Here is a 17404-nt window from a genome sequence, read left to right as displayed (position 1 = left end):
AGTCCATCAGCCTTTAGTAATCAATAGTCTTCCACGGATTTATTTTGCAGACTTCTGTCAGAGCAACTCAAACATTTCACAGGGGCTTGAGTAGCCTTGAAGGTAATTCAATCCTTCATTGGTGCCAATACACACTCATTGCTATGGCTGTGTAGGAGAGATACTGATGCCATGGCTGGCCAGCTGCCAGACCTTCTGGGTGCTTGAGATTAGAGCGTGTGTGTTGGGCTGAAACGTAGCTCTGACACACCCAATAGGAGCAGGGCTCATCGCCAACTATTTTCAGTAAAATGTTAGGACTTTATTAAGATGCTAGGGTGTAATTGGGAATATGTTTGAGACTGGTTAAAGAGTTGGGTTATCTGCAGCCAGGCTCACTCTTTTCTCCACCCACACGCCATTCTTTCACAAACTGAACCAGGATCAGTGTTCGCGCCATTGGTTCCATGTCTGGTCTGACTGTTCTCCTGTCAGTGCTGCAGCAGTGGGTCATGTCAGCTAGCTCCCAGAACTAAGGCGTTACACTGTCTTGAGTCAATATCTCTGACTGCAGGTCACCACCAGCTCCAGCAGAGCCTCCTTGTCTCCGTGTTCCAACAGCTCTGAGATCAGATCATCCAGGGGCTCCCCACCCCTCATGAACTCCTGCCAAGAGAATACAGAAGACACATTAACCAACTATTACCACTACATGTAAAAGCATGACATGACAAGCATTACACAACAAATCAACTTCCACTGCTTTTTTGCATAGTTTGAAGCCCACCTTGATATCTCTGGTCACATAGCCAGTCCGGTGATCTGTCCCGCGGTCCTGGCTAAAGTTGTAGGTGCGAATCCTCTCCGACTGGGAGCGAGTGCCCACCTGGAGAAGGAGTAACATGAATGGCTCTGAGGTGAGTTGGGGGGAGGGAGGGAGGGGACAGGAAAGCGTTTGGATGGGACTGTGTCGGGGATCACCTGCTGTTTGCGTGCCGTAAGTCTCTGCTCCGTCTCTCTGCCCATCATGCTCTGGTAGAGGCGGGCCTTCAGCACGCGCAGGGCCGTGTCACGATTCTGCAGCTGAGAGCGGGACGTCTGACACTGCCACCGTACCTAGGGTCAGAGAACGGGTCAGTCAGTAATTATTTTTCAATTCAGTAAATATCAGGAGATCAATTCAAAAATCAAGAATTGAGAAGTGCCATAGATTTTGTTTTTACTTCTTAAAGTGGATTTTCAATACATATTCGGTCTCCCCAAACTGTAAGCTCTTACCTGTTGGCAGGTGTACTATTCGGACAGCACTGTCTGTTGTGTTGACACTTTGACCTCCCGCCCCTCTCGATCTGAACGTATCAACCCGCAGGTCCTTAGGGTCAATGCTGATGTCCAGCTACAAAACAGAATGCCAATTTTTTATCGTTCAGACAGACAGACAGATAGGGGCAGACAGACAGGTGTACCTCGTTGGGTTGTGGCAGGACGATGACGGTCATGGTTCCTGTGTGAATACGTTGCATCCTGGAGGACAGGCCCACCTCGGGGATCCTCTGGACCCGGTGTGTCCCTCCCTCATGCTTCAGACGCCGGTACACACTCTCCCCCGCTATCCTTACTGCCGCATGGTGCAGTCCACCTGAGTGAATCAAATCAGACAATAAACACACCAATCAATCATACATACACGCAGACACTTTCATCCAGTGACCAATAAAACACAGACAGTAGGACAGACAGAAGAGAAGCATTACCATATTCAGCAGGTGTGTAGTTGAAGATCTCAAAGTCCCAGTTCTTGTAGCTGGCAAGGCCTTGGTACATGTCAAACATCTCTCTGGTGAACTGTTGACAGATGTTACCTGGATCAAAACATGTGTACCAGAGAGGGGACATACATTATCATTAGGACCAGGAGTGTAATGGAGAGCCATTGTCCATGGCCTATGCTGTTCATTGAGTAATTACAGTTCACTGACTCACCTCCTGTTGTCCGCCCCGTTACCACCTCCAGAAGGACATTACTGGTGTCGTGTGGGTCACTGGGTACTAGTGTCTGGATCAACTGGGGGAATATGAATTCAGATTTTCTCATCAAGTTCCAGACTGACCAAGGCAGACATTGAAAATGTTCTGTGTCTAATGTCTGTTCGTACATCTTTTCTCAATGACTCGATTCTTTGGGTGATCTGTGCTTGTTCCTCTTTCAGTAGCTGGACCATTTGTCGGTCTTCCTCTTTGGAACCGACTGTCCCTGTAAAAGGACAATATGGATGACTGTACAACATTTTCAGATACATGACACATTTCAGTTAGCACATTTATTGAAGCATTGGCGACCTCTTCTGGTTATTGCGGCACGTAGGCGTTACAGACACTTATGAAAGGAAGATACAAAAAGACCACTAGCTAGTTAGCAATTAACAAAATACACGAAACAGAACACAGCTTACTTACTCTGAAGCAGAGTTTCAACCTCCTCTAGGTCTTTCACGGCATGTTCAGCGCTCTGAAACGCAGTGGCCACTGGTGAAAGTCCCACCTGTCTCTTGTTCAACTCTTTCCTGGTGGGGTCGTTGAGAAACCCATGTTGTAATGTTTTGGTGACATCTCTGTACTCTTCCACAAGCTGCCGAAGATATCTTTGTACAGACTCATTCCGGTATAAATCTCCCAAATGATTGTTACAGCAACGTCTTGATGATACGAGTGATCGATTTGCTAGTTCCTTCCATATTCTCTTGCGCACCAGCCATACAGTCGAATACATTTCTGCGTAAGCATCTGGCTACAGTGTATACGAAATAAGTGTAAACTGGTTACATGAGTTTATCATCTCATATTTAGTAACATTGTAAAGAATATAATCACGCTTCCAGCAAGGTCAAAGAGTGGTGTTGAATGCTGGGATATGTAGTCATAAATAATGTTTTTCGCACAGTATTTTACAACAGCACCCCTGGTGGTGTTATTTAAAATGAATCTGTAATCTGATTGGTCCTCAAAGAGGGGGGGGTACTAAACTGAGAAAACCACCTCTTAAAACTTCTATTGGTAATGAAAATACGCTGAAATACAAACATATCTCGGGGAAAGCATAGCCTAACATCGGGTCTGTTTTTATGAAACACAGTGGATATTTAACGTTCAGTATTAAACGGATCTTTAAGAAATGGAAAGCAGTCTGCCAAGAATTCAGCAGCTCAGGAGAACAGAACCAACTTCAAACAGAACTCTTATTGGTACCGTCGTTTTCATGGGATTACTTCAAGTGGTATCAAGTGTTGCTGTTGTACTTCACTTGACAGGTCATCTTCAACAGGTAAGGTAATCATAGTAATACAGATACTACTGCATAGGTCTCTTAGATTGGATTATACCAAAAGTCTCCTCTGAAAATGTTCATAAAATCTATGTAATTCTATAGCACAAAGTTGTATTTTGTAAGAAAAAAGTTATTGTCATAAAAATGTGCAGGTGCTGCAAGAAAACATTGGACAAAAAATGATTATATACAATGATTGCCACAAATACACATTGCACTAAATGTAATCCATTTCAAGTGGTTGCTCTCTCACCACAACATCTATAACACATTACACTTCAAACAGAGGCAAAGTGTTTAATATTGTATGGACGGTTTTACTGGCTATTGCCTCTTATGGCTTACAAATTAGCCTTATGTATTACAAGAGCAACAAATCAAATAAAAGTTTTTATTGGTTTACACAGATTTGCAGATGTTATCGCAGGTGCAGCGAAATGCTTGTTTCTAGCTCCAACAGTGCAGTAATACCTAACAATACAAAACAATATACACATAATCCAAAAAGTAAAAAGAAAGAAATTAAGAAATATCAGAATGAACAATGTCAGAGTCCGGAATATAAATATGTATATTGGTGTGTATAGACAGTAGGGACAGTATATCAATAGAAAATGTGTGTACAGCAGTAGTTATATAGGATGAGCTATGACTAGAATACAGTATATACTGTACATATAAAGTCCAATTTGTAAGTCGCTCTGGATAAGAGCGTCTGCTAAATGACTTAAATGTAAATGTAAATGTGACCTAGTGGCCTCATGGGTGGAATGCTATTCATATTTTTCATAATTAATAAACATTTAAAAAACCTGCAGAAAATCCAATGTTTATGTCAAACGGTTTTGTTATATTTCAGTCTTCTGTCATGTATATAAAGGGTAATTTTGAAATGCAAACTCAAAAAGTAATACATTTCAACTCTATATCTGACATGGTGCAGATGTCTTCTTTTTCAGCCCACAACCATGTGTGTGAAGGTGTATACTTGTTTCAAAGTAGATTTGTTTAAGACTACCAAGAAATACACTGTGTGACCCTGATTTAGCCTACTGCAGTAAAAAAGTTTAAGTGACTAGTGGTCAATAACTTTATAAATGCGTCTAACAGCAGTGTATCGATGCCCAATGAAGGATTTGGGATACTGTGACCTCTAACCTCTCTTGCCGCTGTCTCTGTTGGCAACTTCAGGTCACCCAGACCGGACCAGCCCTAGTTGAGACTTCAGACGACCTCCAGAGAGGGGAGTCACAGAGGTGCCCAAAAAAACCCAGGGAGGTCACACCATCAGCCCACCTGCCCATTCAGCCTCCCAGTGGGAACATCCAGAGAGACATCCAGAACACCATGATCCACTGGGACCACGCCCATGGACACCTGTCCAAGATCGGGTACCATGACGGCAGGATCCTGGTCCGCGAGGGAGGCCTGTACTACATCTACGCCAAAACCTGCTTCAGGTACTATGACCAGGTAGAGGAGTCACTGTTGGAGTCTGGGTCTCATGCTCCAGGGAGAAGAGGGGCTTCAGCAGAGCCTAGCATTCACAGAGAAGATGGAGCTGGAGCCGGGGCTGTTGCCCTTCTTATACAATACGTGTTCCACGAGCGTCACAGTCACAGTACCCCCCTCAGCCCAGCTATGCTGATGAAAAGCGGCAGCACCAAGCACTGGCAGAGGGGCCACTACCACATGTGTTGTCAGCAGCAGGGAGGGGCTTTCCCCCTGGGGCCCGGGGACAGTATCTACGTCAGCGTGTCCAACTCCTGGCTGCTGGACCCGGAAGCTGAGGGAAGCTACTTCGGGGCCTTCAGAATCAGCAGATGATGAATGAGGAAGCAGACCCAGGGCAATTAATTGATGAATTAGTAACTGATATCTCTTTAATCCCATTCCCAGCTCAGGGCTGTAGATGAGGTGGAATTCATATCTGTTAGGTAGCTGGACTGTCTGCATATGGAATAGATTTTTGTATTTTTATACTGCGAAAACAAACTGAATTTGGCTCACTTTTAATTTAGTTTTATGAAGTTTTCAATATTTATGTATTTTCTGATGTCTCTCAAATTCAATTCTGTGTTCAGTTTTTTGTGTGTTTATAGAACATTCCAATAAAGCCATATACAATTGTAAAAATACAGGAGAGAGATGATAAATGCTCTGTTATTATCACCAATATTGCCATGCTTCAACCCATTTTATAGGAAAACAGGGATATCATTAGACCATTACGTTTCACCCTGAGACTGTTTACCTCAGCAGACCTCTGAAAACTTGATACTGTCTCAGGCGTACGAGCGCAGGGCGCCTCGATTTTATGTGCTTTCTGTGGTTAGAAGGGAATAACTCCAGTTAGTGATGCATGCTGGGAGTGTTGTGTCATGCACATTTAGAGGCCCCCTTGCTCTCCTTACTCATTCCCTGATTTCACTGACCCCTATAGTCCTGCCCCTCCCCCACATCGCCTCATGTCTCTGATTTAAAATGAAATGAGATACTCTTTTGTTGACGTGTAATGTCATTACTATGCTCAGTTTGCCTTCTTCACATGAAAATCCATTTGCGAATCAATCTGTCCATGCTTGGATTAGAACAATTCAACACACACACCATGTCTCCCTTGAAAGCTTTCTTCACTCGTATGTCATTTCCATGTCAAAGCGTGCATTAACGCCACCTAACTACACGATCTCAGCTCTACAGTTGCACTGTTAATAAGAGAGCATTAAAGTCATCCACTGAAACAAAGACTGTTTCATTTGTTTTCAGTCTGGCATATAGCTGTTACCACTCTATAACCTTTCAGAAAATGGGCAACAATAGCACACGAATCAGCTCGGCTTTCAATAAAAAGTTTCAATTGTAAAACTGCTGATGCCATCAAATTACTATACTTCAAATCAGTAGAGGCTGCTGAGGGGAGGACAGCTCATATGGAACGGAGCAAATGGAATGGCATCAAACACATGGAAACCTCAGTATCAGTATTCACCCCAAAACACAGGTAGCCCAAATAACAGCAGGTGAGATGAATAACTTGGTATTAATGTAGTTGACCACCCACAGCCAACAACCCCTGTTCTAGGGCTATTAATGGTATTTAAAAGCTCAACATTGTATGAAATTAAAAATAAACATAGCTATGTTCTACTGTATCTCCATCCATCCCCTCCTCACTGTCTCTCTTCCTATTTTGAGGAAGGATGGAGTGGACAAAATAATAGCAACAGATACTTTTAGTTGATGTTTTGTTGTGTTGACACAATGCAGACTAGGGTAAAAACAGGAACACCTGTGACCTAGTCAAAACCGTCTCTTTGGCACACACGTTTTAGTGCTGATGAAACACGAGAGAGACAATGTCAGGGAACCAGACAGGAAATAGTTGTGGTTATAGTGAGTCACAGATGGAGGGAGGGATTGGAGGAAGGCAGGGAGGGGGAGCACCCTGTTGAGTCATACATACAGTTTATCCTGTTGTGTCTATGGGACTGAGACTGAGATTGAGTGAGGAGGGCTCTATTTAATCAAACACACATGAGAAATTCAAACGCATAAAAAGTGCATAGGATGTAATGGTGCAATAGCCTATAAGATCATGATGTTCACTGCAGCACATTTTTTGTTTTCGTAACTGGTTATGGGGCACCGGCACACACCTGTACCTATTGCATACACCGTAAACTTGTCTCAATAAAGCCACAAGACTCAGAAACCACAGCAGCTAATTACTCAGAACTTTAGCATCTGGAGGCAAACATGTTAACAATAATAGCCCAGTGTTTTCCCTATAGCTAAGCATTCAACCACAAATGGGGAACTCCAACTGTCATCACGTTCAAACAATTTGCTATTTTTAGTGCACAAACAAACCCAAACAACAAATAAAACATTTACATCCACCAGCACAATTAACTGTCAGGTCCTGTGCTAATAAATTAAATATATTGGCTATTGTTTACCAAATGGTGGGTCCCTCACCAGCCTTCAGCCCAGCTTGCGCCTTCACAGCCAAATCCTACTGAGTCATGGCTTTATAGGCTGCATGGGCCTTGAAAGAAACCTTGTTTGGTTCATCTGGATGGTCGCAATACATTTCCAGTAGGCTGTACACACACGCACACGTGGAAGCATAATGGGGATGTTTCAGTACTAGCTTCCTTACAGTGGGGCAAAAAAAGTATTTAGTCAGCCACCAATTGTGCAAGTTCTCCCACTTAAAAAGATGAGAGAGGCCTGTAATTTTCATCATAGGTACACTTCAACTATGACAGACAAAAATGAGGGAAAAAAATTCCAGAAAATCACATTGTAGGATTTTTAATGAATTTATTTGCAAATTATGGTGGAAAATAAGTATTTGGTCACCTACAAACAAGCAAGATTTCTGGCTCTCACAGACCTGTAACTTCTTCTTTAAGAGGCTCCTCTGTCCTCCACTCGTTACCTGTATTAATGGCTCCTGTTTGAACTTGTTATCAGTATAAAAGACACCTGTCCACAACCTCAAACAGTCACACTCCAAACTCCACTATGGCCAAGACCAAAGAGCTGTCAAAGGACTCCAGAAACAAAATTGTAGACCTGCACCATGCTGGGAAGACTGAATCTGCAATAGGTAAGCAGCTTGGTTTGAAGAAATCAACTGTGGGAGCAATTATTAGGAAATGGAAGACATACAAGACCACTGATAATCTCCCTTGATCTGGGGCTCCACGCAAGATCTCACCCCGTGGGGTCAAAATGATCACAAGAACGGTGAGCAAAAATCCCAGAACCACACGGGGGGACCTAGTGAATGACCTGCAGAGAGCTGGGACCAAAGTAACAAAGCCTACCATCAGTAACACACTACGCCGCCAGGGACTCAAATCCTGCAGTGACAGACGTGTCCCCCTGCTTAAGCCAGTACATGTCCAGGTCAGTCTGAAGTTTGCTAGAGAGCATTTGGATGATCCAGAAGAAGATTGGGAGAATGTCAGATGAAACCAAAATAAAACTTTTTGGTAAAAACTCAACTCGTCGTGTTTGGAGGACAAAGAATGCTGAGTTGCATCCAAAGAACACCATACCTACTGTAAAGCATGGGGGTGGAAACATCATGCTTTGGGGCTGTTTTTCTGCAAAGGGACCAGGACGACTGATCCGTGTAAAGGACAGAATGAATGGGGCCATGTATCGTGAGATTTTGAGTGAAAACCTCCTTCCATCAGCAAGGGCATTGAAGATGAAACGTGGCTGGGTCTTTCAGCATGACAATGATCCCAAACACACCGCCCGGGCAACGAAGGAGTGGCTTCGTAAGAACCATTTCAAGGTCCTGGAGTGGTCTAGCCAGTCTCCAGATCTCAACCCCATAGAAAATCTTTGGAGGGAGTTGAAAGTCCGTGTTGCCCAGCAACAACCCCAAAACATTACTGCTCTGAAGGAGATCTGCATGGAGGAATGGGCCAAAATACCAGCAACAGTGTCTGAAAACCTTGTGAAGACTTACAGAAAACGTTTGACCTCTGTCATTGCCAAAAAAGGGTATATAACAAAGTATTGAGAAACTTTTGTTATTGACCAAATACCTATTTTCCACCATAATTTGCAAATAAATTCATTAAAAATCCTACAATGTGATTTTCTGGATTTTTTTCCTTCTCATTTTGTCTGTCATAGTTGAAGTGTACCTATGAAAATTACAGGCCTCTCATCTTTTTAAGTGGGAGAACTTGCACAATTGGTGGCTGACTAAATACTTTTTTTGCCCCACTGTATATCCTTCCTAAACTCTGGTTTTAGTAAGGAAACTAAATGAGTGACTGAGTACATATCCTGGAGGTCTGCTGTGTGCAATCAAATAGCCTACAGACACATTTTCTCCATAACTGCCGTCTTTTCATATCATAAATGAGATTTATAAAGGTATAGAGAGAGCGAGAGAGAGAATGGTCCCTACGTTATTCGCTAACCCTAAAACACCAATTGTGGACCTAACCAGTAGGCTATGGCCTCACACCGGGAACAGAGAAACATGTAAACACACATAACTGACATGTAAACTGTCTCTTACCACCAGAAACCATAGGGACAAGTCCCTGTCATTTATCACATAGAAATTATGTACAGAATCAAATCCGGACATCTGGCAATCCATTGTAAAATAAATTAATACGAAAACTAGGGCAACATTTCCTTTAGTTTACTTCACTGACCAATGGATTTTAATAACAATCACTATTTATTTCGGCTACATTTTGAGTGGGAAGGGCACAAATGAACGTTTCTCCAATATCTGGAAAATGAAGATGAGCCACTCAATTCAATGGAACTCTTTGGGTGTGTCCGAACGTGTGGTTTCTTTAATTATTTAATTCTTAACATAAGTATATTGTTTTACTCGGCAAAGGTGCAGTCAGTCAATATGGGTCGTATTGGGGGAATCACACCGGAAACCCCCCAAGAACGTCCGCCAGTCTAAGAGAGCGCAGGTGCTGAGCTGAGCTGAGCGCGAAAATCAACTCTGTTTCGCGCACAACAACAAACGTGTCAACATGGCCAACTCTGCTGGGATGACGGTGGAAAATGGCAAGAAAACATATAGCACATTCCTAATAAAATGTTGGACTATTTGTATTATATTGGGATGCGTTGCTAAAACAGCAGCAAAGTAGGCCTAAGGTCGTTGGGGGTGGAGATACTAAAAAGTTAACGTTAGTAGGACTACAACAAGCTAATTTAGGAAGCTAAACTAGCTAACAACAATCCACCTTCTTTCTTCAGACGTGACAGCGTCCCTTCCATGTATTGCTGTAGAGACACACCAAGGGCCTGACTTCTCTCTAACACAAGCTTTAGAAGACGTCTCTCAACAAGGATATGCCCAGATTGTGGCCCTCCAGGAGAAACAACAAGTGCTCAGCTCTCTCCAGGTGAATCTATCCTTACCTGCTAACACACTGACCAGTAACGTTAACATTTTAAAACTCCAGGAACACTGTCATTTTTGCTGCTTAAATTATATATATTTTCCATGCAACATTAATATTAGAACATTTGTTTTAACACTCAGTGTAAAGCAATGTTGTTTTCATCTGCTACCAGGCCATACTATCAGACATTGAGAAGAAAGTCAAAGAAGCTGAAGTGGAGTTAAAATCCAATGTGAGGCAGATTCTCATCCTGGAGGGTGAGATGGAACACCTGCAGCGACACATGCAAGACCTGGGCTTGCGTTCCATCACCGTCTACAACGAAAACACAGAGCTCCGACTGCTGATCGAGGAAGAGGAGGACAACTCCATCTGCGTGCTGGCCGGTTACAACACCTACCGGAACAAGATGGAGGGTCACCGGACAGCCGTCTTGCAAGCGGAGAGCCAGACGAAGGCTCACAGGGAGCTAGTGGAGAAGAGGGCTCTGGTCAGAGTGCTCACAGAGAGGAGAGAGGAGCTGAGGGCCGACCTGGAGAACCCAGAGGGGAACGCTGTGAAGCAGGCACAGGTCAGAGCAGCTGAGGAACCAGTGTAGATGTTGACAGATTACAGTCATATGGGATATGTTAAAAAATAATAATAATTTGGTCCTGAGATTCCTGTCTTCTCCAATTCATCTGTTCGCAAGTTGTTATCGTGAATCAATAATAAAACTGCAATCACTTGACAGAAAGAGATGGATGACATGAGGGGGCAGATCTCAGACCGGAGGAAGATGGTGACTGAGAGAAGAGAGCTCATCCTGAAGGAGTTTGAGAGTCACACACTGATCAAGAAGCATATCGAGGTATGGTAGTGAATCCCTATTGTCTGATGCTCACTCACCCTCTTTTTCCTCTCATCCAACAGAAAATAACTCACTCCAGACAGTTTATGTTAGATAAAGACCCACCATGTACAGTATTCATAATAAGAATAACTATTTATCTGGTACCTTTCGAACATGCAGCTCAAAGTGTTGTACATACAAAAAGGAAAGAAATGCAGGACATTGTCAACAAAAATCAAAAAGTACAATGTCTGTTTAAAACCCAAGTGTGTTGTTCTCAGATCCAGAACAGACGGTATGATGCCATCGTGAAGCGTCTCCACTGCCAACTGATGAAGGCCCAGTCCGGCCACAGGCAGTTGTCTGATGATATCTATCACATGGAGAGAGAGATCCAGGACCTCAAGAGACACCTCGAGGTGCCATAATTTAGCATTCTGGTTCATAAAACTGTATGTTTTGTAGTATGACCTAAGGCTAGGAGTTTTCCCTAACCAAGACATACTTCAGGCCCTAGTGTAGGTCTGTGCATAACTGTTTTGTTGCTGTTCATTTTCTCTTTTTACATTTTTCTCTCCCATAGTTTTTTCAGTGAAAGTAATGAATTGGAAAGCCATTAAACAAAAACATGTTTTTACAGAAAACTCCCTGTCCCTCCCCATTACAAATAACTTGGGTTTCCCCCTGAATTTAGAGGTAAAACTGTGACACTCACTGACCAGCAGAGGGCAATGGTGTCAACCAATTAAGAAATAGCAGCTATTCCTGCATTACTGTATAGAAGACAATAATCATCAGTCACTTTGTAGACAAAACAATATTTATTGGTGTGTTTCTCTCCTGTCTCATCATCTTGACAAAAACAACAGATCAGAACAGGAGACAAACTGATGAGATGGAGACGTGAAGGAAAACCTTTATACATTAAACCATGGCAGGGATCGCCTTAGCGTAAATGCTGTACATGATAGAACCAACTACCGGCGGATTACACACACTAAGACACGCAACATCAGAGGAACAGAATACTGAGTCATCATCAACGGTTTTAGGGTTAGAGAATAAAGTAGGGATCAAACTTTCCTTTCTCTCTCTCTCTTTCTCTCTCTCTCTCACACATATTAATAATTGATGGTGCTTTTAAACGGAACAAAAATAAGATGAAACAGGGTAGAAACGTGTCAGTGTTCTTGTTTGTTTCTGTGCTTTCTCATAATGTTCCCTTCCCGACATCTTTCTCTCCTTTTCTTAGTTTATTTCCCTCCTTCTCCTCTTCCCTCTGTGGTCTGAGGGTTGCAGCAGTAAATATAGTTGAGTTGTTTTACTGTCCATCAGAAGGCTTCTGAGTGTCAGATCAGAATCTGCACTTTGGAAGTCTAATTAACTGTCCATTTCAAATATAACCATGACATCCGTAGAACCATCTTCAGTTAAATTATGTGATCATGTAAACAGAACAGAACACCATCAGTTTAGTCAGTTCAGTCCAGATTCACAGTGGTCATGCATGCGTGTCCAGCCAACTACCACCACCCCCCATCCATGTCCCTTCAGACACCCCAGGGGGGGTTAGGGTTAAGTTTAGACTAGGGGCTCTTCATCCATGAATTAGCCCAGGGGCTGTAAATGCTTGTCCTGGGGTCCCACAGTGGTTTTTAATCCAGGACAGAGAGTTTCTCCCTGAGTGTGTGGGAATTTGAGGGACAGCCAGCCAGGCAGTCCTACAGGCAGTCTTCCAGCAAAGACTCTGGTCTAGGTCTTGCTCCAGTGGAGGGTGGGTCACAGCGATGAAAGGAAGCCCAGTAGCAGTGAGGCCAGGCTGGGTATTAGGGCTGGGGCTAGCAGGGACTCTGGGCTCCAGTCTGCAGCAGCTCCATCAGTCAGAAAGGGCTCTGGAGAGTCAAACCCTGAACTGCCTGGAACAGACAGAGAGAATGACAGCATGACTCAACAGAGAGCGAAAACAGTGAAGTCTGAACAGACAGAGAGAAAGAAAATGACAGAACAGAGGACAGAAAACATCTGAAAGGAGAGATAGGACAGAATAGAACAGAGAGAACGAGAAGGCCAGAACGATCTGAAAGGAGAGATGGGACAGAATAGAACAGAGAGAAAGAGAAGGCTAGAACCATCTGCAAGCGGAGAGAAAATGATAGAAGCATTTGAAAGTAGAGTGAAAGAAATCTAAAGAACCAACTGATTGGAGAGAGAACAGAATGGAGAGAAAATTACTAAAATAGACAGAAAATAACAGGAATAATAATAAGAAAGTGTTGGGAGTTCCAGATACAGCGAGAGAGAAAGAGAATGAGAGAAAGAGTGTAAGAGGAGAAAGAGAGAGAGGAGACAAATGTCGCCAAGACCTCAGCAGGGGGTTTAAGCAAACTAATTACAGTTTAATACAGTTACACACACACACACACACACACACACACACACACACACACACACACACACACACACACACACACACACACACACACACACACACACACACACACACACACACACACACACACACACACACACACACACAAAGTGATAATTGTAGAAAGTCTTTAGAAGAAGAGGTTTCTATGTCAGAGTCAGAAAAAACTGGTAATTACAGAGGAGAGGAGTCATGTCTCTATTAGGAACTACATTTAAAGGAGAGGAGTCATGTCTCTATTAGGAACTACATTTAAAGGAGAGGAGTCATGTCTCTATTAGGAACTACATTTAAAGGAGAGGAGTCATGTCTCTATTAGGAACTACATTTAAAGGAGAGGAGTCATGTCTATTAGGAACTACATTTAAAGGAGAGGAGTCATGTCTCTATTAGGAACTACATTTAAAGGAGAGGAGTCATGTCTATTAGGAACTACATTTAAAGGAGAGGAGTCATGTCTCTATTAGGAACTACATTTAAAGGAGAGGAGTCATGTCTCTATTAGGAACTACATTTAAAGGAGAGGAGTCATGTCTCTATTAGGAACTACATTTAAAGGAGAGGAGTCATGTCTCTATTAGGAACTACATTGAAAGAGGAGTCATCTCTATTAGGAACTACATTTAAAGGAGAGAAGTCATGTCTCTATTAAGAACTTAAAGGAGAGGATTTCTATCTGCTTTCTACTGTCCTGTCTTCTCTCTGTATGTGTGTGTGTGTAGTTAGAGCGTGACTTACCTGGGGGTCTGACATACACCTTCAGCCTCAGACACGGCCTCCCTACATGGTTGGGATGAGGAGACGCTGACAGAGAGAAAGAGGGAGGGAAAGAAAATGAGATGGAGATAGTTTATGTCGGTTACACCACTGTGAATGGGGTTCAGGTTAGACCTGGGTGATCCCACTACATCTGGTGTCCATGGGGTTGAAAGGGACACACACACACACACACACACCACACACCACACACCACACACACACACACACACACACACACAGAGAGAGAGAGAGGATAAGAAGAGCCAAGTCTGACCCCATCTGCTGCTCAGAGGAAATAACCATGACCCTTCCTCTGCCCTCCCTCTACCTTTCTCTCTCTCCTCATAGCAGTAGTAATACATATACTAGTAGTTGTACTGTAGCAGTAAGAGGAGTAAATCCTAACTTACATTGAAGTAAAAAATTGTACTTCGTCATGCATTCATGTCAAATTCAACTTAAATGGAAGTTTCTGTTGTACTGCAGTAGTATGACATATGTCTCACATTTATAGTAGTAGTACTGTAGTAGTACAAGATATTACTCACATTTATAGTGGTAGTACTGTAGTAGTACAATATTTTGCTCACATTTATAGTAGTAGTACTGTAGTAGTACAAGATATTACTTACATTTATAGTAGTAGTACTGTAGTAGTACAATATATTGCTCACATTTATAGTCGTAGTACTGTAGTAGTACAAGATATTACTCACATTTATAGTAGTAGTAATGTAGTAGTACAAGATATTACTCACATTTATAGTAGTAGTACTGTAGCAGTACAATATATTGCTCACATTTATAGTGGTAGTACTGTAGTAGTACAAGATATTACTCACATTTATAGTGGTAGTACTGTAGTAGTACAAGATATTACTCACATTTATAGTGGTAGTACTGTAGTAGTACAAGATATTACTCACATTTATAGTAGTAGTACTGCAGTAGTACAACATATTTCTCATATTTATAGTGGTAGTACTGTAGTAGTACAAGATATTGCTCACATATTAGTTATATTGTAGTGGTACGATATATTACGCACAGATATAGTAGTATTCATGTCCTGGCCTGAACTCGAAGCCCAGGGAGAAAGGCGTAAACAGCTGGAACTTTTCTGAGAAGCGCAGGGGACCATCAGGACCGGTAGGACGGTTGCACTCCCAGCGTTTGAACCCCCTCATCCTGTGTTGACAGGAAGTGTACCCCTCGTGGTTGACCATGAACAGGATATAGCGTTCCATTCGACCGTGAGCCGGAGGGCCATTGGTGTAGAATGGACAGTAGATGTCGAGGTAGTCATTTATATTGACCGCAACCCTGTAGTCATGGTGGAACCTAGACCGCAACACAACAACATGGTTAAAACACTGCCACAACAAAACCACAGGGTTAGGATGGATTTACACTGCTTTCTCTTTCCATCTCGCTGTCCCTCTGTCTCTCTCTTTCTCTCTCTCTCTCCTTGCTTCTGTTTCTCTCTCTATCCCAGTCCTCATATCTCTCTCCAACTCCCTGTCCTCCACGATCTATATCCTCTATCCCCTCATATCTCCCCTCTCCCCCATCTGTTGTCTCTCTGTAAGCATTAATCAGAGTGCTCAACCACCGTGACTAAGTGGATACACACACACACACACACACACACACACACACACACACACACACACACACACACACACACACACACACACACACACACACACACACACATTACACAAAGATACAAACACATGCGCACAACTCTACTTTCTGCTGAAAATGTATGTGGGTCTTTCTATAAATAATGAGGCCAGTGTGACATTGGGCAAAACATTTCTAAATGGTTTGAAACAAGATCAAAAGGATTTTCATGCAGTTCCACATGTGTACTTAGAGGAATAAAAGGGAATACATGCAAATTAGCCCATTACTCCACCTATACAACAACACAGGACTAGGACTATACATCCTTTAAGTAGGGTTCATACAGACACTGGCAAGTCTAATTCAAGGAGTTTCAGGGACGTTTTCAAGCACTCTATTGTCCTTTTCGAGGATGTCAACAATGTTAAACAATTGTACAATTTATATAATTGTACATGTAGGGCCTATTATAGAACCCCCATCCACCCAAAAAGTGCAAAAGAAAAAGTAGGTCATTACAACTTTAAGAAAAATACTTTTTTAGGCCTTGATATTCTAAGTATTATTATTACGTATTAAAATATGTGAGAATAATGTGGACATTGCCTGACTAAATAGATCGGATGCATGCATGGCGATTTTTCATTAGATGTTGTCGTCCTCATAACAACTGCACGTGATTTTACGGCAACATAGTTGCGTCAGGAAACAAACGAGTGGCAAAAACAGATAAAAAATGAAATCACAGATAATTATATGGGAGCAGGAGGATTTATAAATTGGCTTCAATAATTAGAAGAAATTTTCGAGCCCCAAATTCAGGAAAGATTTTCAACTCAAGGTAGGCATATTCTAGTACTTGAATTTCTGAGCTCCAAATTCATGTTCAGGTGGGCTACTTCAAGCCCCTTGTTGTTTAAAATGGCAGGTGTAACATGGAAAATAAAATGGATTTGTCATGTATTTCATTACCAGATCATGTTGTGAATAAGCCCACTAGGCTATGTAATTTCTCGTCATTATATCCAGAATAATTAATAGGAAGAGTGTTACGTGTTGCGCAATAGTCTATTTTACACAATTGCGCACAGCTAGACTCAGGAATGAGACACCAAAATATTCTGGACATACAGTACCAGTCAAAGGTTTGGACACCTACTCATTCAAGGGTTTTTCTTTATTTTGACTATTTTCTACATTGTAGAATAATAGTGAAGACATCAAAACTATGAAATAACACATGGAATCATGTAGCAACCCAAAAAGTGTTCTTCGAAGTAACCGTTGCCTTGATGACAGCTTTGCAAGCTCTTGACATGTAGTGTATGATCCCCCTTATACTGTATCTTAATGTAATGACATGGAAAAAAATGGCAGATTATTATCAAGTTGTCCAGTATAAGAAATCCTCACTGGTACCCTAGTTTATAGAATGACCCGTGTGTGTGTGTGCTTCATTGTGTGTGTGTGTGTGTGTGAAGGGTTTAGGTTGTGAGGATTTCTTCTCTAAAACAGAAATGCAGCTTTTCTCCTCC

General features: G+C 42.3%; 4 protein-coding genes across 5 annotated transcripts in view; 2 read left to right on the top strand and 2 right to left on the bottom strand.

The window, feature by feature from the left end:
• Window positions 1-22: 22 nt before the first annotated feature.
• Window positions 23-2885, bottom strand: LOC129840656 (peptide chain release factor 1, mitochondrial-like). Its single transcript, XM_055908691.1, is given in 10 exon segments — window positions 23-645; window positions 767-865; window positions 961-1084; window positions 1086-1095; window positions 1258-1375; window positions 1446-1618; window positions 1734-1841; window positions 1963-2044; window positions 2136-2233; window positions 2437-2885. Coding segments are annotated over 10 exon segments (1236 nt in total). The 5' UTR covers window positions 2750-2885; the 3' UTR covers window positions 23-534.
• Window positions 2886-2942: 57 nt separating this feature from the next.
• On the top strand, window positions 2943-5913 carry LOC129840658 (tumor necrosis factor ligand superfamily member 11-like). The gene is made up of 2 exons (XM_055908694.1): window positions 2943-3301; window positions 4496-5913. Exons 1-2 carry the CDS (start codon window positions 3152-3154, stop codon window positions 5129-5131), a joined length of 786 nt encoding a protein of 261 aa, XP_055764669.1. The 5' UTR covers window positions 2943-3151; the 3' UTR covers window positions 5132-5913.
• A 3930-nt stretch (window positions 5914-9843) lies between these two features.
• LOC129840323 (coiled-coil domain-containing protein 122-like) lies at window positions 9844-11727 on the top strand. The gene is made up of 5 exons (XM_055908124.1): window positions 9844-9867; window positions 10045-10221; window positions 10394-10792; window positions 10955-11071; window positions 11335-11727. The coding sequence occupies exons 1-5, from the start codon at window positions 9844-9846 to the stop codon at window positions 11479-11481; spliced, it is 864 nt and encodes a 287-aa protein (XP_055764099.1). The 3' UTR covers window positions 11482-11727.
• A 124-nt stretch (window positions 11728-11851) lies between these two features.
• The window catches only part of LOC129840660 (ephrin-A2-like), a 22962-nt gene continuing 17409 nt past the window's right edge, over window positions 11852-17404 (bottom strand). For both annotated transcript variants that reach the window (XM_055908696.1, XM_055908698.1), the window contains 3 exons: window positions 15289-15581; window positions 14220-14285; window positions 11852-12969 (listed from right to left, as the gene is read on the bottom strand). In XM_055908696.1, coding sequence (XP_055764671.1) covers window positions 12833-12969; window positions 14220-14285; window positions 15289-15581 — 496 coding nt within the window. In that variant the 3' untranslated portion in view covers window positions 11852-12832. The remainder of the gene's footprint in view (window positions 12970-14219; window positions 14286-15288; window positions 15582-17404) is intronic.

The sequence above is a fragment of the Salvelinus fontinalis genome, chromosome 41 (genome assembly GCF_029448725.1).
Source record: "Salvelinus fontinalis isolate EN_2023a chromosome 41, ASM2944872v1, whole genome shotgun sequence".
NCBI lineage: Eukaryota > Metazoa > Chordata > Actinopteri > Salmoniformes > Salmonidae > Salvelinus > Salvelinus fontinalis.
This window is presented reverse-complemented; position numbering and strand designations above follow the sequence as displayed.